Source organism: Littorina saxatilis, linkage group LG12 (assembly GCF_037325665.1).
Source record: "Littorina saxatilis isolate snail1 linkage group LG12, US_GU_Lsax_2.0, whole genome shotgun sequence".
Taxonomy (NCBI): domain Eukaryota; kingdom Metazoa; phylum Mollusca; class Gastropoda; order Littorinimorpha; family Littorinidae; genus Littorina; species Littorina saxatilis.
The window spans coordinates 67,867,375-67,889,565 of NC_090256.1; the positions used below are offsets into that span (position 1 = coordinate 67,867,375).

Genomic DNA, 22,191 nt, shown 5'->3' on the forward strand with positions numbered 1-22,191 from the left:
AGTTGTTTGTCAGAGGAAAAGCAAGGGTATTCACTCTTGCACAACCCATCCAAACCTGACAGAATTATTTCATAAAATTGTCTATTGAGTCATGTGCTTCATATCATAGGTAGCATTAACCTGTGTGTGTGTGTGTGTGTTTTCTGTGTCTGTGTGTGTGTGTGCTTACGTGAGTTTGTATGTGTGCGCTCGCACTCATTCTCACCTTGTATTTACAGCTCCTCAGGCTGGGAGCATGTAGTGCAGGGCCTGGTCCAGCTGGGCTTTCTGCTGATGGACAGTTTTGGACCTCGCCTCGTCTTCGGCCGACCGGAAACTGTGGTCACAGGTCAATTGTCTCCCAACCAGGCGGCCTGTCAGCTCGGCAGCAAGATTCTCCTCAAGATGTTTAAGGTGGGAGATTAGCCTTTGCTGGCTTTGACACAGGCAACTCTATAAATCCCTGCGCCTTGAATTGTGCGCGATATAAATTGCATAAAAATAAAAAAATAAAAAAATCCCTGCGCTTAGAACTGTACCCACGGAATACGCGCGATATAAGCCTCATATTGATTGATTGATTGATTGATTATTGTCTCCATCACATGTTGGGCATTCCAGAAATTTGAATAACAGGCAAGTGTAACATCAAAAACATTAAAACAGTACATGTAGTATTAAAATGATATAAAATAATTTTCTGATTTGAAAGTTGTCAGTTCAAACCAGAAAAGGTATTTCGTTTTGAGTGAATACTTCGTTTTGAGTGAAAAGGCACCACAGCCCTGGCAAACAACTTTGATGATAAAACTGTGTAGTCGTTAAGCTGTTTTAGACACCATGTGATGCTCCTGAATTTTCTAATGTCTTTTCCCCACAGGGTCATGAGATCGTTCGTTCGGACATCCTGAGTCAGATTTTCAATCGTGTGATGACAGAAACCACGGCTCCTGCTTCTCATTACCTCAGTATGTTTGAGTTCTGTTTCATGCCAATACATTTATTAATTTGTCTTTTCATGGATTTAGTCGTCTGTATTTTGTAGACATCATTTTTTCTGGAAGATTCCCAATTAAGCAAATTTGTTTGGTTCAAACATATACTAAGGGAAAAATGCATCTTATCCACAATATGGAAGAGTACCTGCAGCTAACTTCAGTCGCTAGAACAGCTCAAATTAATTGCTGGCATTGTGAGAGTAATGATCTAAATATTTTGAGCTGTGCTTAAAGTTCACATTCACCTGGATTTTACAACAGGCCTGCTGTCAGAAATTGTGATGACAGCACCCCTGTTTCTGCTGGAGTCCATCGGTAAGGTGCGGGAGGTCTTTGATTTCCTGCCCATGTTGCCCCCGGATACAGCCCACGGCCTCTTGGTGGCACTGCTGCCACTCCTCAAGGTCAGGATGTCCTTGAAGGACACGCTGATTCTGCTGCTGAGAAAGTCCATCTTCTCTAGGTGAGTACTGTTAGCAGTGATCATGTTAACTGGAAATATTTCGGTGTTTTTCTTGTGAAAATTCCCAAATACTTGAATAGAAACTGGCAACCTGTCAAACCAAACAGTTGATATTTTTTCTTAATTTAATGTTTTTACTGTGTGTTATCAGCGCTCAAAGTCCACGAAATGGGGCACTGGCCTTTGGCTAGTACTTCTCATAATTTACTAGCCAGGGAGCAAATGTTAGTATTTTTACTCGCCAAACCAACCATTTGTTTCAGCAACTTTACTCGCATTTGGCGAGTAGATTAACATTTCTACTCGCCATTTACATGTTTGTACTCGCCATGGCGAGTAAAATACTCGCCACTTTCAGGCCTGGTTATGCTTGATTTGACTGGTTGGTGTGATGAAACATGTTACTGTGGAGGCTTTTGAAATATATACCAGTTTGGTGGAGTATGGCATGAGCCACCACTATTTTAACATTTAGGGGGGAAGGGGATATGATTGTGATTATTGCACAACCCCACTTCTTTCCACCTCCTTGTCAAAAATTGTAAAATTGTTGTTGTTTTTGTGTTTGCAGGCAACTGGACGAATGCAAGATTGGCGTGCAGGGTTACCTTGCCATACTGAGAAGTTTCAAGGTGCTGGGTGGTATCCCTTCCAGCCAGGCCAGCCAGAGTAGTCAGCCCTTTTCTTCCAGTCAGGTAAAGAGAACACTGTCGTGCAGTTTCTGAAGCCTGGTCTATGCAGATAGCTACGGTAGTATAGTAACAGAATCGGAATGTTTTCAGGTTCCATTCTTTTTAGTGAAATAACACTAATAACCAAAGTTTAGTGATTTGAAATAGACGTTTTCCAGAAATCCTCTCTCTGGAGATTGCACAATGTGTTTGGTAAAGCCATATTCACTAAAAGACAAGAAGAATACATGGAACCAAAAACCAAAAAAGCGATCACCTTGTGACCAGTCAAACTAAGTTCTATTGACTATAGTAGTCAAACCCTTGTAACCACCTCCCAAAAGCGACCACCTGCCCATAGCAAGTACCTGTCTATAGTGACCTGTCTATGCTGACGACTTTTGATTGGTCCTGTGGGTGGTCGTTACAGATAGGTTCCATTATATAGTTTTACTTTGATCATTTTAGAAACCAAAAAACTGTCATGAGCAACTGATGATATCTTTCCGTTTTTTTACATTTATTTCTTTTTTTACATAAAAAACGATAAAAAACCCAGAAAGTTCTGTTTAATGCAAACATCACTAGGTTTGTTTTAAAGGTTGGTGTGTTTAACTTTATTTGGGTGCAGGTTCCTGTGGAAATTCACGGTCAGTACAACAGAGCCAGCAATGAAGCCTTGTGCCTAGAGATACTGGGGATACTGAAAAGGTGTTTATCTCGACAGGCCGACATCAGGCTGTGTCTTTATCAGGTAATCTTGAGTTATGCTTTACTCTGGTTGTTTTAGACAAACTGTTTCCATTTTTGCAAACTGTGATGTTGCAATTTAGACAGACTGTGATGTGTCAACCATGTTATGATACAGTGGAACCCCCATTTTAATACCTCCAAAAACTGAGAAAATAGGGTCGTACAAAGGAGGGAGTCTTTAAATGGAGGTAATTTTACAGAGACTATGAACTGAAAATTGGAAAAAGCATGGTCATAATAGGGGGGAGTCTAAAATTGGGAAGGGGGTGGGTCTTAAAAGGGGCGGGTCTTAAAGGGGGCTGGTCTTAAAAGGGGGCGGGTTTTAAAAGGGGGTGGGTCTTAAAAGGGGGCGGGTCTTAAAAGGGGCTCTATTGTATAAAAAGACATTTTTGACAATTAAATGATGTAGTGTGTCGGACCACAGTCCCCCCAAAATACACATTTCATTTTGACATCCACAGGTGATAAGAATGATAATGATAGTGATCATGGATGGTTAGAAGATGTGTTCTGTGTCAAGGTGGAAGGTTTGTGGTCGACAGGAATCTGCTTCATATGAGTGGTCGAAGGCAGTCATTCCGCATGTGAAAATACCTCTATTCCTTCGCACGAAGGCACGCAAAAATACACACAAATGATTCATAATTTCACAGCTCAGTTCCAGTGCATCTTGAAATTCACCAGTCTGAGAGAAAAAGAGAGGGAGAGCACGCAGATTGGTTTTATAATAATTTTATTGTTATTTGTAAGATGTTTTCACTTTTGACATTACATGCAGTGGTAGGTTATCTGTTGGAGGAAAACATGACCCGAAGTCTAACATTTTGACATTAGACATAACCTGCCAGTTTAAGATCATTTCTGTTTTTAAGTTCTTGATTGATTCCACTAATTGATTTGCTGTTTGACTGATTTTATATTTTTGTCATATACCTCAGGGCCTGGTAGATGTGCTCAATCGCAACACACAGCTGAAGGCTCGTATAATGGACATGCTACTCACACAGGTAATACAGATCTTGAAACGGAAAGCTCTTTCCTTAACCCTTTCTACCCCACCTATGTTGACCAAGTTTTTTTTAGCCAAGACCAGCTGTGCTGCAGCAGGTCACTCAGAATTGTAGTAACTGTGTAGTAACTGTATATCTACACGCTGGAATGCAGGCGTTAGATGGACGTTACAGGAAGCGACTGAAACTAACAGATTTAGCGGATATATCCGTACCTGGTCAGATAGAGCCATATGAGTGGGTACGGATATATCCGTACCTGGGAGACAATGAGTTAAAACAATACTTTTAGGAAGTCCAGAATTATTTTGTTCTTCGCCATAAAAACCTAAAAACAAAATCATCACAAACTTAAAGCTTGTTGTGTTTATTAGATTTGTTTGTGAATACATTTTGGTTTAAACCGTCTGTGAGTTTTAGCGACTTGAGATCTATGCAAAACGTTTGTGGAAGAATTAATCCATTTTATGTAGGTGAAAAGTTTTATGATGAATCCTCTTCTGATACATTCAGTTCACAGTGACCTTAGGCACAATGTAAAGAACATTATGAGTGCTGGACAGTTCATGCTGGCAGAAATGTCTTACAGCTTGGTAAACATAAATGCACACATGCAGCAAAAATGAAATGAAAAATAAATGGGTAGCACGGGACTGTATGTAAACTTGCTTTCCATAGGGAAATTAGCAACTGGAATTTTCACAAAACTATCAGGAATTACCTTACTTTCAGAATTTGTTTGATTTTGCTAGAAATAGAAGCGTACTCCTTGTTGCCTAAACTGGATGGCGTTACTCGATTCAGATGTTTGTTCATCTGTTTTCTGTTTATGTTTCAGATGAAGCGATACTACGAGTCGGATGAAGACACAGTGCCGCCTCTCAAGTTGGAGCCATGCATCACTGCCAGTGGGGAAAATGTCTTTCTGGCAGAACCTCTGGTACACCTTTGTTTGATATTTCAACGTGATAAGGATGATAATGATAGTGATCGTTGATGGTTAGAAGATGTGTTCTGTGTCAAGGTGGAAGGTTTGTGGTGGACAGGAATCTGCTTCATATGAGTGGTCGAAGGCAGATTTGATTTGTGATAACTTGAATTGATGCTATCGTTTTGGATTTAAATATTTTTTTTACTGTGTGTGATTATGTATGTAGTTGTAAAATGAGTGTACATTTTTTGTTTTCGTTTGTCAGAGAGTTAATGACAAAGAGAAAACTAAATTAGTATTGAAACTGAAAGTTCATCACAAGAGTTTCTCGCCCTGTTCAGATACAGTCCAAATAAAAAAATCAATTTCTAATCTTTCTCCTGCAGGCTCACCTCCTGTCGTGTATCCAGCAGTGTGTGCACAGAGTGAAGATGATCAAAATGCAGAATGTGGACGAGGACGACTCTAACGAGGGGGAGGAGGATGACCCGGAGGAGGGAGGGTCAGGGTCGGGACTGTCTGGCCTGGAGGACATGCTGGACTCGCTGACCAAACGCATGATACAGACCGACATGGAGGATTTTGAGCTGGTGAGCATAGATGTTTTCCGGTAATAACTCTTGTCAGGATTTACAAACGTTGTGGAAGATTTGCGCCCCGCTAACCTACTACAAGCAGGAAATTGTCTGTTGTGTGCTAGCAGTGATGAGGATTATTGAAAATCACAGCATCTGCATAAAATCCCTTATTCCCCAAGAGCGTCTAATACCGCCTGCTTTGAGCTCCCAAACGCAGATCCATGAAACACCGGCTACACACAGCAATACCTATGACACATAGGTTATAGATATGATCTATTCTATGAGAGGAATCAGACTGACATTAATCTCACTGTTACTATTGTAGCACTGAATACAAATGTTACCCAGGGTGGGGGGAATGTTTGGGGAAAGCAGTCGCAGAACATGGGTGCATATCGTACATCTATGTTTGTATTTTGTGGGATAGCTTTCAATAACTACTAGTTTTCCTGTGTATATTTCAATTTTTTGTCCTGATTTATTTAGACTATAAACAGACGCAGCTTAGGCTGCTTTAGTCTAGTTATAAAGTACTATAGCTATATGTTTGGTTTTAACACAGATTTTTCAAACAGTTCTATGAAATTGTGCATATAATCATTTCTACATGTGTCAGGACAAGGCAGCTGACTTCTCCACAGCAAACAGTGTGGGAGTGAGGAACAACATCTTTGCTATTCTGCTGTTGGGCACCTACGAAGTACTTATGGAACACAACTTCATTGCCGGAAAATTCAGGTAAGAAGCCAAGGACTGAGGAAATGTGCAGGAATGTGGTGAGACAGTCGAACCTGTCTGTAACAACCACCCTGGGACAGTGACCAAGGACAATTGTAATTCAATCAAGTTTGCGTTTTAATGAAACAGATCCTGTGATTGGTCAGAATGCCCCAACTCATTAAAAATTACCGGTCATTATTTGTCGATAACCACTCGCTAAAAAATCCATTAACAACCTGCTGGCGAGGCCCATTGATACAGCCTCAACTAGTCTCGGTTAGCTTTGAGGGTCATTTTACAAGTAGGAAATATGAAGGCCAACGAAATAACGAGACCATAAGGTATGCGAAGTGATGACGTCGAATACGTGACGTAAGTTGATGCATGAATTCTTCCGGACTACGTCAGTCAATTCCGAAGATCGCTTTTGTGATGAAAAGAATTTGTTTTAGAGTTTGCTGTCCAGAAACCCGTCAAAAAAGAAGGGAAAATGTGTGTGAAAGAAAACAAAACAGGAGCAGAGTGATACGATAGGAATACAGAGACATAATTCTTGGGACTTGACCCTTGCAGGTAGGTGGACTGAAAGTAGTGTGTGAACAGAACAGAACCAATTCTGTCTGTTTACAACTGCATGAAAGCAGGAAAGAGATCGTCGTCAGATTGAATTACAATAACATTAACATGCTTCCATTTGAAACTTCGAGGTCTTCATCGTGGATTGACGCCCTCCCAAAGTCTAATTGAAGAAGCTCCGTCGGGCTTCAATTACCTTTGGTCGGGCGTCAATCCCCGATGAAGACCTCGAAGTTTCAAATGGAAGCATGTTAATTTGTAAGTGTCATTGTAGACAGGTGATAGCTTTTGGAAAGGGGAATTACCCAGAGAAACACCCTTTGTCGGGGATCATTTGGGGTGATCGTTACCAAGAGATGGCTCTGGGGCAGGTTTCACTGTAGTGTATGGAATCGATCCTTGGATAATTGATTCTTCAAGAGAACTTGTTCAAAGTTTTGATTTACAGATGTCTAAAAAAAAAAGGGAAATGAAGGGTGATCATATGTAGCCTAGCTTTAAAAAGTTCTGTACATGTTTCATGATTGAGTGCTTGTTTATTATTTAGCAACCAATGCAGTTAGGTTGGATGGTCATTTGATGGATAGAGACTGCACTGCGATAACAACTAATCACACCGTTCTTTTAGAATCAACACACATCCAGCACTGGCCTGTTTACTACCAAGCCACACAATTGGCTGTAGTTCAGGCATGGGAGTCTCCCCTCCCCACCTTTTTAGATTTCATTCCCGTAAATTTGTTTCATTTTCCATAGCGTTGCAAACTGCGAGCAGGTGATCCAACTGTTCAGCAAGTACAAGGCGCTGTACGACGTGTTGAAGGAGAAGGCTGGAGGCGGTGGGGGAAAGAAAGCACGTCCAGCAGGGGGCAGCATGAAGACGCCCAACAGTCTCCTGTCACTGCCCTGTGTTGTCTCCATGCTGCAAGCTTTGTTTGGGTACGATCCAGTGTACAATAACAAGGGGAAGTAAGCGCTGTAAATGTAGACGACTGTCCCTTCCCTGTGTTGTTGCCATGCTGCAAGCTTTGTTTAGGTAAAATCCAGTGTACAATAACATGGGGAACTAAGTGCTGTAAATGTAGACTACTGTCCCTTCTCTGTGTTGTCACAATGCTGCAAGCTTTGTTTGGGTAAGATCCAGTGTACAATAACAAGGGGAAGTAAGCACTGTAAATGTAGACGACTGTCCCTTCCCTGTGTTGTCGCCATGCTGCAAGCTTTGTTTGGGTACGATCCAGTGTACAATAACAAGGGGAAGTAAGCGCTGTAAATGTAGACGACTGTCCCTTCCCTGTGTTGTCGCCATGCTGCAAGCTTTGTTTGGGTACGATCCAGTGTACAATAACATGGAAAACTAAGTGCTGTAAATGAAGACTACTGTCCCGTTCCTGTGTTGTCACCATGCTGCAAGCTTTGTTTGGGTAAAATCCAGTGTACAATAACAAGGGGAACTAAGTGCTGTAAATGTAGACGACTGTCCCTTCCCTGTGTTGTCGCCATGCTGCAAGCTTTGTTTGGGTAAGTACAATAACAAGGGGAAGTAAGCACTGTAAATGTAGACGACTGTCCCTTCCCTGTGTTGTCGCCATGCTGCAAGCTTTGTTTGGGTAAGATCCAGTGTACAATAACAAGGGGAACTAAGTGCTGTAAATGTAGACGACTGTCCCTTCCCTGTGTTGTCGCCATGCTGCAAGCTTTGTTTGGGTACGATCCAGTGTACAATAACAAGGGGAAGTAAGCGCTGTAAATTTAAACTACTGCAAGCAGGAAGACACCCAACAGTCTCCTGTCACTGCCCTATGTTGTCGCCATGCTGCAAGCTTTGTTTAGGTAAGATCCTGTAGCAAAGGGAAGTAAGCACTGTAAATGTAAACAACAGCAAGCACGGTTGCGCCTGGGCTGAAAAGACTGGATCATTTGACCCCCTCAGCAAAATGGTACGCCATTGATTTTTGGACAGATTTAATTTGTTTTTTTGTCTTGGTAAAGTAAACATTAACTGTGATGCAAACTGGTCAATTTTTACCATCTGTAATATGTTTATTTTTTCTCTGGAAGCAGTCTAAAAACATGTAGCTTCTTTGTTGAGAGAGGCTTCCAAGATGAAACTGGTTCTGTGAGTGCTTATTTTGAGATGTGTAGGGGGGGGGGGGGGGGGGGGGAGTTAAAAGAAGAACAGCATACATGTGGTATCAGACCAAGGGAGAACAAATTATGAATGAACAAATTTGAATAAATGGTAAAAGACCATTTTGCAGTTCCGTAAAACAAACCTCATACAAAATCAATTCAGTAATTTTACTGTCCTCTGACATCTGTTGATTGGAAGTGTGACTGTTACAGGGATGAAACCCCAGATCACAAGGAGGGAGTAGAACTGCTGCAAGGGAACCCTGACATCTGTTGATTGGAAGTGTGACTGTTACAGGGATGAAACCCCAGATCACAAGGAGGGAGTAGAACTGCTGCAAGGGAACCCTGACTTTGGCAGTCATGTGGTTGCCGTGGCGCTACAGAAACTGCAGCAGGTGGCTGACAAGGGAACCTGTGACGGGGCCAACTGTAGCCCCAAGAAATGCTTCACCCTCTGTTGTACTCTGGGCAGGTGAGTTGACACCTAAAAGCGTAGTATTGCACATAGTTTATTGCTCCTATTTAGCTCCCACACACACCCTCTTCATTGGATGGAGAAACAGAAAATAAAAATTGCTCTTGGTTGGCTTTAATCTCTCTCTCTCTCTCTCTCTCTCTCTCTCTCTCTCTCTCTCTCTCTCTCTCTCTCTCTCTCTCTCTCTCTCTCTCTCGCACACACACGCGAACTGAAAGTGGAAGACACTTCCAGTGTCATGAACTGAAACCTCTCAGTGCTGAACAATCCTTTTCATTGTGGTCAATGCGCATGCGCCAATCTTGGACTTAAAAAATGCGACCCTTTGACTGAACGAACCATGGGTTAGGATTAGGGTAAGGGTGTTCACGACCTGATTAATCTCCCCATGTTAGTGCATGCGCATTGACCGCAATGAGAAGGATTGTTCAGGCAGAGTTTTCAGTTCGTGACACCGGTTTATTTTAGGCTACACTTTTTTTCTTCTTTTTACATTTAGTCAAGTTTTTACTAAATGTTTTAACATAGATGGGGGGAATCGAGACGAGGGTGGTGTTTTATGTGTGTGTGTGTGTGTGTGTGTGTGTGTGTGTGTGTGTGTGTGTGTGTGTGTGTGTGTGTGTGTGTGTGTGTGTGTGTGTGTGTGTGTGTGTAGAGCGATTCAGAGAAAACTACTGGACCAATTTTCATGAAATTTCACATGAGAGTTCGTGGGTTCAATATCCCCAGTCGTTTTTTCTTTTTTTCGATTAATGTCCTTGACGTCATATCCGGCTTTTTGTGAAAGTTGAGGCAGCACTGTCACGCCCTCATTTTTCAACCAAATTGGTTGAAATTTTGGTGAAGTAATCTTCGACGAAGCCTAGACTATGGTATTGCATTTCAGCTTGGAGGCTTAAAAACTAGTTAATTAGTTTGCTCATTAAAGTTGTCATTAAAATCGAATTTTCACTAACAGATTTAGAAAAGATTGCATCATATTCCTCAATTTCTCCTGAATTCAAAAATATATACATATATCATGTTTACTCTAAAACTGTGCTCAGAATGACAGAAAATAGGTTAAGTAAGCACTGCGTTTGCATGCTAACCGAAGACGAGCGTGACCAGTCTCTATTTTTGGGTGTGGTTAGTCGAGACTATCTTAAATATAGTCTCGGCGATGACTGTTTATTGTGTTTATCTGTTACTTTAATGCCGACAGCTTGACTAAATGTTTTTATATCGCTTCACGCGACTTGTTTTTCTTATGGCAGTGCACAACAAAATAGGGTCGGCAGGTCGGTTCCTTTTTTTTCTTTGATTGAAATGTTTTATTTTTTATTTAAACTGGCGCATATGTGGCTTTTTATTGACCCGTAATCGTGAGAACTGTGTTCACCGGATGTTGGAGAAGAGTAACTTTGCTTGTAAAATCTGCAAAATAATGGTTACAAAAAAATTCTTAGGTCAGGAGAAAAAAATAGTGTCGGTCAGGGAATGGGAAACATTTAGCCATTGAAGTGAACGCTTTGTTTAAATGCCATGGTTATGCCTGTTTTTAACCGGACACATTCAGGTTGTTCCTGAGTCACTACACAGAGAACCAGCTGGCCATGGAAGGGAGGGAGAGAAACCGGAAGATGGTGGGGTCCTGCCTGGAAGGGCTGGTGCATGTTTTCACCCTGGCCTCCAACCTGGGCGAGGATTCTATCAAGCAGTGTCTGGCTGCACTAGGTAAGGCAAATGGCCGGGCTTCTTTCTTTGTCTGGATATGACCGCCAAGAATATGAGAAAATCAGGTCTTACAAGAGAGGCAATTTGAAGATAGACGGAGGTGTTTGTTTGTTTGTTTGTTTGTTTGTTTGTTTGTTTGCTTAACGCCCAGCCGACCACGAAGGGCCATATCAGGGCGGTGCTGCTTTGACATATAACGTCCGCCACACACAAGACAGAAGTCGCAGCACAGGCTTCATGTCTCACCCAGTCACATTATTCTGACACCGGACCAACCAGTCCTAGCACTAACCCCATGATGCCAGACGCCAGGCGGAGCAGCCACTAGATTGCCAATTTTAAAGTCTTAGGTATGACCCGTCCGGGGTTTGAACCCACGACCTCCCGATCACGGGGTGAACGCCTTACCACTTGGCCAACCGTGCCGGTAGACGGAGGTGTATTTACAGGCGTTTTGAACAGAAAAGCTGAAAAAGCTTGGTCCAAAAAGAGGGGAGTTTTAAATCGGCTGAAAAGGTGGGGGGTGGGGTGAGGAATGTTACACTCTACTCTTTTCCACTGTACGAGCGTACTGTATATAGTAATGTCACACGCATTCCTTCTTTGCCACTACTAAAGCAAACGTGTGCAAGATTGTATGTTACACGCTTTGATGCTGAAATCAATTATTTTGATTATGCATTTATTTCTGAATTTTTTTTACCTCAGACATGGGACTGGTCCGAATTTTATCGGAATTCCGATATTTTCCTTAGCTCACAGACCATTTTTGAGATCGATGCAAATTCGTTGAGAAAAAAAAAGGGGGGGGGGGGTGGTGGTATGAACCGTTCAGCTGAAGCTGTCTGCGTCTGAAGTCAGTGCATTCGTACCCCAGCACTCGCGTGAACCCATAGCAGTATCATGGGTCGCGTTTGATTGGCTGTCGATCTCCGACGATTATCGCCTAGGCCTAATTATTCACCGATGGCGGTTTGCGGGTTGTTTTGATTGGCTGCCGATCTCCAAACGCCGAAGGTGAAAAAGCATGGCGTCTGGATTCCGTATTGTTTTGTCGGCTGTGGAAGCTCTTACGATCGACGACCAAAGTGTGAAAAACAAGTGGAAAGCCAACTGGCTGTCAGAAGAAGTGACTGTCATTATCAACAAGAAAGAAAGGCGCCAGGTCATTGGCGACAGTATCGCCAAGATATTCATTCCCGGTCAGGCCGTGTGCACGTGGTGCGACAACGGCCACTGCGTGGTGAAATACGGACTTGGTGGAAAAAATGTGTTGGTTCTGAAAGTTTTCAAGTCAGTTTTGTGTGTGTGTGATTGTTATAAATTACACTTGTGTTTAAAATGCTAAAACATATTATTCTTGTGGTTTTTATAGCTTTTTAAAAAGGCATGATCTATTTTTTTGCTATCAGGAGAGGCCCCAAAATGGCCTTTGTAATTCTAACATTCATTTTCCGTCAGGGGGGCAAGCCCCCCTGAACCCCCTACCGGGGCGTTGCCCCTGGACCCCGGCTTACTTTCCTACTTTTGGAACATTTGCTGGTCTCATGTCTGTACCTTCACATACATTCAGTCAGTCACTATACCTTAAACACTTATGTTTTCAGTATTCATTTCAAGTGATCACGAACGTAGAAAAATGGTTATCAAAGTGTTGTTACATTTTGTTGTGCATTCTGAATAGTGTGCCAACAGGCCTTGGGTCAGTCAATCACGTTTTATCTGTGTACTTCGTGTTTGACGGAAAAAGAATAACACCAACCCCGTTCTCCTGTATATAACTGAAAGCCACATTTTCTTCTTCATTTAATTTCTGTTTTTTCAGTCTTGTTTTGTGCCTGTTATTTTGTCCCCCAAATTTCATTTCTGTCTTTCTATGCCTATGCTGTGAGACATAATCGCTATTACGAGTTAGTCGTGTGACAGAGTTTTCTTGCACACTCGACTGCTGCTGTCTCACTTCGGCTACGCCGTCGTGAGACATCTACAGTCTCGTGTGCAAGAAAACTCTGTCACACGACTAACTCGTAATAGCGGGTATTAACACCTGCTGCTCGATTAAATCACATATTTTTACTCCAACTCACATATATAGCATTAACTTCCGTTTGATGCTTAGACATTGAAGCACTGACCCTGGTAACAGGGGGAGGTAACTCCCAAAACAAAACAAACCTTGTAGTCAACGTCCGGTAGTTACCTCCCCTCACCGGCTGCCCGCTCATGCGCGAGTCATACTGCCGGTATAGTCATTCCCTTCTTCAACACGTTGGTGTACGGACGTGTCGTTGCACTTCTCGGCTTTTCAGCCGTTGGCCTTTTGTTAAGAAGGCCATTGACCCGTGGTGTTTTGGCGTATCTTGCCTTTGCTTGGTGAGATCTTTCTTGTTTTATTGTTTTGTTTTCGCCTTGTGCCGCCATTTGCATTTTGTAAATTTTGTTGTTTGAACTTTCTGCTCCGTCTTAACGGATTTTTTGTTGTTACAACATGGTGGACAAGGGTAAGAGCACTGCCAGGCAGGTGCCAGTTGGTTCTCCGCCGGGCAGTTCTACTTCTACTTCTACTTCTTCCTCTAAAGGCAAAGCTAAGAAAGTTTGTTCTAAAGAGAAAATTTCTCCTGTTGCTCAACCTTTTGTCAAGGTGTTTGACCCGGTTAGTAAGGAATCTGTACGGGTCGTCATTGATCCTCCTTGTGCTTTGCCTACTTTGTCTCCTGTTCCCAAGGTCAAGGAGAGCCAGGCGGTCTCTCTTGAAGAGATATTCACGCTTTTTTCATCGTTTAAGGAACAGATGAGGGAGATGCTGTCATTTGAGCGAGGCGTGACTTGTTCCGCCATTCCGGCGTTTCCACCTGGAGTAGGCGACTCTGCCTTGATGTCGAGGATTCGGCCGTCAGCTACCGTGACCTCTGCTAATGTGACTTTCCCTCAACCGTCGGGTTCTGCCGACGAGGTACGTGTCTTGGGAAGTTCGCTGCTTACCACACCCTCAGAAAGTGTAGTTCGCCTTGACGGTTACCCTACCTGTCTCGTTGGGCCTGGCAGTGCGACCGGCTCTTCGTGTATAGGATCGTCTGCCTTGGCATCCGCTCACGCGGTGCATCGGTAAGGGGGTTTCCGGCCACGTCTGGTTCGCCTTGGGGCGTTCCGGTTAATAGTGGCACTTTCCGTTCGCTGCCATCAACTTCCGGCGACAACCCTGTGGGGTTTCTGGTTGTTGGTGGCAACGGCAATCCGTTCCTCACTTCCGCTTCCGCTCGTTCAGTTTTGGATGGTGGGGGACTGAACGTGTCGGCTTCCGGGCATATCACTTCAGTGTTTCCGGTTGTTCACACATCAGGATTGCCGGCTTCCTCCGGTTCCGGGGTCCGGTAGCAACCATTCCTTACCGGTTCCTCACAGTGCGGCTGCACGAGGTTCCGGTACTGGGGGATCATCATTTCCGGCGCGGTTCAATGATGGTTCCAGGAATGTTCAGTCTACGTCGGACAACTTTGTCGTTGACGGTATGGACTTCGACGAAGATCGGGACGACTCTTCTGAGGTTGAGTCTAACTTTCAAGTCGAGGGGAAATTTCTTCGGTCTTTGAGTTTGGCCGCTGAGGTTACCTCTAGATACTTTGCAGAAGGGGTGACAGCTACTTCTTCTCGTGTAGCTCCACCACCTTCTGCATTTGGCGATTTCAAAGGCAATAGGGAGACTGATTCTCGTTTCCGCTTTCGGGAATCTCCTTCCGTCGCCTATGAAATGGCAAAGGTGATGAGTTCCGGCGAAGGAACTTTCGTTCCGCTGTTAACAGCGCATGGCGACGCTCCGTCATCTGCTCACCCGTGGCTGGCTTCACCTCAACAGTGTTCTCGTGTTCCGTCTAACTTGGCACGCAAGTCAAAGTTTCTCGGAAAAACAAGGAACATTATTTCCACTTTCTCGTTTGCAAGTTCACCTCTTCCGGTCACCCCGGAGTTGGAGAATTTGCGAAAGGACGGGTACAGGAAAGACAAGCTTTCAGTTTGTACGGAGACTGGTATGATGGGAGTTGAGGAGACCGGTAGGTATTCCCTCGAACTCTCATCAGTTACTGAGACTCTTATCAGAGCACTTTCTCGTTCTATTTCTTCTTCTCTGGAACCGTTCAAGTTCCGTGACGATGCTAAAGAAGAGGATGTTGTGAAGTTGTTCGCGGCACTGGCGAAGGTCACAACAGAGCAGATGGCGACGTCAGCCAAGCTCTATGCGCAGTCTGTGTTCTGGCGTCGGGAGGCTTTGTTGAAAGATTCCAGACTTACGGAGAGAACCACAGTGGATTCTCTGAAAGTCTCTCCTTTGGTCGAACATGCCTTGCTAGGTCCCGAGTCTCTCCCTACCTACCCCGCAAACGTTTTTGTTTTGAAGGTGGTGTTTTATTGGGAATAACTATACCGGCAGTATGACTTGCGCATGAGCGGGCAGCCGGTGAGGGTAACTACCGAACCTTGACTACAAGTTTTGTTTTGTTTTGGGAGTTACCTCCCCCTGTTACCAGGGTCAGTGCTTCAATGTCTAAGCATCAAACGGAAGTTAATCTATATATATATACGACTTGTGTCTGTCTGTGTGTGTGTGTGTGTGTGTGTGTGTGTGTGTGTGTGTGTTCACGATGCACGGCCAAAGTTCTCGATGGATCTGCTTCAAATTTGGTGGGCATATTCAGGTAGACCCCGGACACAACCTGGTCGATGAGAATTTTCAACACATGCTCTCAGCGCGCAGCGCTGAACCGATTTTGGTTTTTCTGTTCATCTTCCCAGATCCATTCCCAGTAACTCTTCCTTATCTTCTCCAGTGTTTTGCGTTTTTCTCCCTTCCTTCGTGTGGCGTCAATCTATATTCCCGTTACTATATTTAGAAGGTCACTGTCCACAACGCTTTCATCCCAGAGAAGCTGGGTATTCCTCTACTTCTTCCCGGCGAAGCCGGGTATTCGGCTCTACTTCTTCCCGGCAAAGCCGGGTATCATTCGGCTCTGCTTCTTTCTGGCGAAGCCGGGTACCCGGCGAAGCGGGTATTCATTCTAGTGCTATATATGTGAGTTGGGTAAGTATAGTAATTAAATGAAAATTTATCGTTGAAATTTTCGATTTATTTACTTCGCAGTGATTGCATTCATGTTTATGTTGCAGTGAAGACAGATGAGGATGAAGAGGTGGATGTCCACGCCCATGTCAAGAGGTTTCAGGTATACAGGTGTAAATTTGAAGTTGATAGATCTTCATTTATTCTGCATCCATGTGCACATATACATATGCAAATGGAAAGATGTTGGTCCTGCAATATTTTGGTACCTTTTCTGCAAATAAATTAATTAGTTACATTAAATATTAAGTGTTCAGTGTTACTTGTGTCCAGGTAATGTTACTTTCCATTAATATTATTTATACCTTTGGTGTGTTTTTCGCCTTGTGTAAACATGTTCGCAATGGCATGTTCCCACTTGACATGATTTAGTGATGGCACTAGGTGTATTACAGTCAAACCTGCCTTGGCAACCTCCCATGAAAAGCTCCACCTGCCCATGACAACCAGCTGAAAGGATCCCCGCGTGTTCTCTCCTGTAAAATTCACCTTTCTGTACTCACCACCTGTCTAGAACAGACCTGGTTACTGTACGAAATTTGCGTACAATCTTACGAAATTGAAGACCGCTGTACAATTATACGCCAGACATTAAAATCATATGCAAAAAAAAATAAAAAATTATAAAAAAAAAGTATATATATAAGTCTGAAGAGGACTGTGTGAGCCTAGAAAGCAATGTGTAAAGAGGACTGTATGAGACCAGAAAATACTGACCAGTGCAGTGACAGAAATGAAGGGCTGACTCAATACTGCTGACAGCAGCTGATGCAAATTTTCCTCAGAGGTCAAAAATAAAAATTTGCTGTCATTCGTTTTGTGTCACATTTTCAAATATCTAATAGTGTATGGGTTTTTTTTCTCAACAAAAATGTTTTAATTTACTTTCAGCACAAATTCTTTCTTACATGTATTTACAGTCTTTAAATAATGGGGTTTGAGGGGGGAATAAAGCACAGTGTGTACCGCGAGAATGAATTGTACACCTTAAAATTCTGATTGTACACATTTTTAGCCTCATTTGTACACCAGGAAATTTTAGTGGTAATCAGGTCTGCTAGAAGGACAACTTTGGGTTGGTTCCTTGGACGCCGTTAAAGACAGGTTCGACTGTATATTAACCAGCATAAAGAATACATTAAAAAATGCAGTCATCTATCACAGCAACCAAAATATTGTGTAATACATTTTTTTCTTTTTCTTCTCTTTTTATTGTTTTCGTGCTCTCTTGCTTGTCCTGAAGCTTGTTCCTTCTCCCAGTATGCTCTCACGCCGCCCCGTCCCAGCACTCACTGCAACATCCACCCCTGAACTTCGTTCCGCTGCCAGACTTGTCAATTTAATGAGTCAACCAGTGTTGGTCAGACACCTGGGCACCCTCACAATCGCATTCGTGAATTTACAGACACTCCAGGGAAGGATGTCAGGCCGCTGCGGTAGGCTACCCTCGGAAGATGACACTGCACTCCTGCCCATTGTGTAATACATAGTAACAGCTATATTTTGATCAAATAACTGTCCCAAGCAAACAAAACCAGACAGACCTGTTGAAAATTTGTTCTGTTTTTTTATTTGTTTTTAAAAAAAAAAAATGGTAAAATACTGGAATATTGATGACTGTGAACTCAAGATGTCGTTTCAGCGACTGGTGAACACAAAAAAAAGGTAAAATACTGGAATATTGATGACTGTGAAAACCAAGATGTCGTTTCAGCGACTGGTGAACAAAAAAAAAAGGGTAAAATACTGGAATATTGATGACTGTGAACTCAAGATGTCGTTTCAGCGACTGGTGAACAACGTGTTGACGGCGGACGAGGACCAGCGCAACTTGAAGGACGTGGGAAGCCTGATGACCGTCGTCAGTCTCCTGACCTCTCACCTGAAGCCTGCTGGGGCCGACTATGAACAGGTGTTCACATGGGTCAAGAAGCTGTGTCAGGACGGCAATGTTGGTAAGTGGAATAGACAATGTTCAGAAATAACGCTGTTTGAGTTTTTATTGGCTATGTTGCGCCTTTTCGAAACTGAGGCAAACGTTTCTACGCTTTCTTTTTGTTTGAATTTGTGTTGTAAGTTTCTAACCTGCTGTCAGGCATTGTTTTTTGACTCACATGCGAAGCAAAAGTGAGTCTATGTACTCACCCGAGTCGTCCGTCCGTCCGTCCGTCCCGGCGTCCGTCCGTCCGTCCATCCGGAAAACTTTAACGTTGGATATTTCTTGGACACTATTCAGTCTATCAGTACCAAATTTGGCAAGATGGTGTATGATGACAAGGCCCCAAAAAACATACATAGCATCTTGACCTTGCTTCAAGGTCAAGGTCGCAGGGGCCATAAATGTTGTCTAAAAAATAGCTATTTTTCCCATTTTTGACTCACATGCGAAGCAAAAGTGAGTCTATGTACTCACCCGAGTCGTCCGTCCGTCCGTCCGTCCGGACGTCCGTCCGGACGTCCGGAAAACTTTAACGTTGGATATTTCTTGGACACTATTCAGTCTATCAGTACCAAATTTGGCAAGATGGTGTATGATGACAAGGCCCCAAAAAACATACATAGCATCTTGACCTTGCTTCAAGGTCAAGGTCGCAGGGGCCATAAATGTTGCCTAAAAAACAGCTATTTTTCACATTTTCCCCATTTTCTCTGAAGTTTTTGAGATTCAATACCTCACCTATATATGATATATAGGGCAAAGTAAGCCCCATCTTTTGATACCAGTTTGGTTTACCTTGCTTCAAGGTCAAGGTCACAGGAGCTCTTCAAAGTTGGATTGTATACATATTTTGAAGTGACCTTGACTCTGAACTATGGAAGATAACTGTTTCAAACTTAAAAATTATGTGGGGCACATGTTATGCTTTCATCATGAGACACATTTGGTCACATATGATCATGGTCAAGGTCACTTTGACCCTTATGAAATGTGACCAAAATAAGGTAGTGAACCACTAAAAGTGACCATATCTCATGGTAGAAAGAGCCAATAAGCACCATTGTACTTCCTATGTCTTGAATTAACAGCTTTGTGTTGCATGACCTTGGATGACCTTGACCTTGGGTCAAGGTCACATGTATTTTGGTAGGAAAAATGTGTAAAGCAGTTCTTAGTGTATGATGTCATTGCTGTCAAGGTCAAGCATGTGAGTCGTATGGGCTTTGCCCTTCTTGTCTCTGAAGTTTTTGAGATTGAATACCTCACCTATATATGATATATAGGGCAAAGTAAGCCCCATCTTTTGATACCAGTTTAGTTTACCTTGCTTCAAGGTCAAGGTCACAGGAGCTCTTCAAAGTTGGATTGTATACATATTTTGAAGTGACCTTGACCCTGAACTATGGAAGATAACTGTTTCAAACTTAAAAATTATGTGGGGCACATGTTATGCTTTCATCATGAGACACATTTGGTCACATATGATCAAGGTCAAGGTCACTTTGACCCTTATGAAATGTGACCAAAATAAGGTAGTGAACCACTAAAAGTGACCATATCTCATGGTAGAAAGAGCCAATAAGCACCATTGTACTTCCTATGTCTTGAATTAACAGCTTTGTCTTGTATGACCTTGGATGACCTTGACCCATGTATTTAGGTAGGAAAAATGTGTAAAGCAGTTCTTAGTGTATGATGTCATTGCTAGGTTTAGCTGAAGGTCAAGGTCATGTAAAGGTCAAGGTCAAGCATGTGAGTCGTATGGGCTTTGCCCTTCTTGTTTATTTTTTATGTTGATGCTAGTAGTGTAAAGCTAGCTAAAGCACAAAACAAAAATGTTGCTCTGAATTTAACCTCCTTAATAACTCGCAGATCAAAAATGTACAGAGGATGGTGTGTGTGGGTGTATGTTTGTGTGTGTGGGTGTATGTTTGTGTGTGTGTGGGTGTGTGTGGGTGTATGTTTGTGTCTGTGGGTGTATGTTTGTGTGTGTGGGTGTCTGTGTGGGTGTATGTTTGTGTGTGTGGGTGTATGTTTGTGGGTGTCTGTGTGTGTGGGTGTCTGTGTGTGTGGGTGTATGTTTGTGTCTGTGTGTGTGCATGCTTGTCACAACATATCACGAGATCTAAACGACAATTGGTCTACCACCTCTGTTTTGCCCACGCTTTATTTTTCCTTTGTCAAGAGTAAGTAGCACTTGCAGAAGAATTTCAGTGCGATGAAAAAGAAGTTTAATCTCTCTGTTCCGTTGTTGATTTGCACAACACAAACAGGTGCCATTACACACAAATACATGGCAGTACATTCACCATGATGCATTCACTGTTGTGCAGACGACATGGTAACCAGCAAGCTACTGCTGGGCTGTCTGCTGAAGCTGTCGGTACAGATGAAGGACTTGCCGCACATTGTGCGAGACTTCATGCAGGATCTGCACAGTCAGCTAGGAGATGTAGAGCAAGTGAGTACACTGAAACCTCTTAAAAATTAAAATAAAATGACGAAAATAATTTAGAAATGTTTGGTATCCTTTCACCTGCTCAGATCTCTGATTATTTGTATTTATCCCATGACCTGCCTCTTTGTCTCTGTTAGCTGTAGAGGGGATTATTCTGGATAATCCATCACAACCATATGGATTATCCATCACAACCGAGTCTCGATCTCACCTGTCATTGGTCATTGTCTTTGATCTCAGAGTACATTTGAATAATTTAGAGGTCATCTGCATATTTATCGTTAACTCGGGGACTACTTTTTTTCAGCAAAACGATTGAGATATTCTGCGGTATAAAAGTCGAACTGACATTTGGCTAACGATCCACAAATATTATCATTGAAGAAATAAAGAAAACAACAAAGAATGTACATAATCTGTTTGGGTGAATAGAGCTGAGTGAAGATTATGAGTTGTCCGACGCGGTGAGACTGAGAGAGAGACAGAGAGCACGACAGAGAGCGACAGAGAGCACGAGAGAGAGCGACAGAGACACAGTGATTCAAGGTGCACAACTCTAGTAAAGTTGTCGTAACGAGGTACGCTTCATGGGTGTAGCGTTATGCTATTAGCATAATGTAGCTGTCATACTCACACAACTAGCCCAACAGTCGGATAGTTTGGAAAGGTGTTTATTCAGGCATGATGTCAAGATGGCGACCAAGATGGCGACGCCGGTGTCCAGTCCCCCGGATGCTCATTAGCATATCAAGGGACGTAATACACATAGACTACGCGACATCTCCCTTCCTTTGAGATTGACAAATAAAGCCTTTCGAAGTGGCTTGCAATTAAATTTTTAGTGTCCACAGATAACCGAGGAAGGAGATAAGCAACTTTGCTTTTTGTAACTAAAGTTCATGAATCCAACTTTGATTCTGCTTGCTTGCAAAGGCACAATTAACGAATAACATAAGTTCACTTCCCTGCTTGGGCGATGTCTTGTACAGTTCACTCCTTGAAGCGGGCTGGCATGGTGATGGCTCTGCCGCTGCGGGTAGTCACCGGTGTCGGCCTGCTGTTGATGATGCCCTGTGGAGATGGACTGTAGGTGGACCCTCCGGCGTCCTGGCCGGTGTTCCTTGGGGGTGAACCTCTGGCGGACCCTCCGTCACCTGGGCTGGCACCACTGCTGCTGGAGACGTCGCTGGACACTGGCCCTGGACACGGGCCGGGCTCATTGTGAACGTAAGAGCCTGTCTGGACTGGACTGGGTGCTTTGTGACTTGCACCACTCTTCTGGTCACTGGATACGGGGATGTGGGCTTCGTGTTGGGAAAGGTCAGTTTGGACAGGAATGGAGTAGGGAGTGGACTTCTCAGGCTGCAGACCATGTGAGCGCCTGAGGTGACGCCTGTTGCGCCGAAACGTGCCTCGTGGCGATTTCACCACGTAGGATCTTGGTGCGACTTGCTGCTGCACCACTGTTGGGCTTCTCCAACTCTTCTCTCCGTCCAGCTTCTGCATCACGATGTCACCAGGAAGAAGCGTATCTAGGGGCCGTACTCCATGACGCCTATCAAATGTCTGTTTGTTCTTCTTCTTAGCCTTTGCATCATTGGCTGCCACTGTTGATTTCTCGCAGACTCTGGGCTCGAGGTTTTCAGACAGTGTTGGGAGCGTTGTTCTCAGA

General features: G+C 43.4%; 1 protein-coding gene across 1 annotated transcript in view; it reads left to right on the top strand.

Annotated features, from left to right (window-relative positions):
- The window catches only part of LOC138982632 (Fanconi anemia group I protein-like), a 63,058-nt gene that overhangs the window by 19,664 nt on the left and 21,203 nt on the right, over nucleotides 1-22,191 (top strand). Inside the window, exons 12-26 of the mRNA XM_070355958.1 lie at nucleotides 219-393; nucleotides 860-947; nucleotides 1,239-1,440; nucleotides 2,012-2,135; nucleotides 2,743-2,865; nucleotides 3,803-3,871; nucleotides 4,713-4,814; nucleotides 5,192-5,395; nucleotides 6,003-6,124; nucleotides 7,439-7,621; nucleotides 9,114-9,290; nucleotides 10,852-11,009; nucleotides 16,170-16,225; nucleotides 17,909-18,077; nucleotides 20,395-20,522. Coding sequence (XP_070212059.1) covers nucleotides 219-393; nucleotides 860-947; nucleotides 1,239-1,440; nucleotides 2,012-2,135; nucleotides 2,743-2,865; nucleotides 3,803-3,871; nucleotides 4,713-4,814; nucleotides 5,192-5,395; nucleotides 6,003-6,124; nucleotides 7,439-7,621; nucleotides 9,114-9,290; nucleotides 10,852-11,009; nucleotides 16,170-16,225; nucleotides 17,909-18,077; nucleotides 20,395-20,522 — 2,080 coding nt within the window. The remainder of the gene's footprint in view (nucleotides 1-218; nucleotides 394-859; nucleotides 948-1,238; nucleotides 1,441-2,011; nucleotides 2,136-2,742; nucleotides 2,866-3,802; nucleotides 3,872-4,712; nucleotides 4,815-5,191; nucleotides 5,396-6,002; nucleotides 6,125-7,438; nucleotides 7,622-9,113; nucleotides 9,291-10,851; nucleotides 11,010-16,169; nucleotides 16,226-17,908; nucleotides 18,078-20,394; nucleotides 20,523-22,191) is intronic.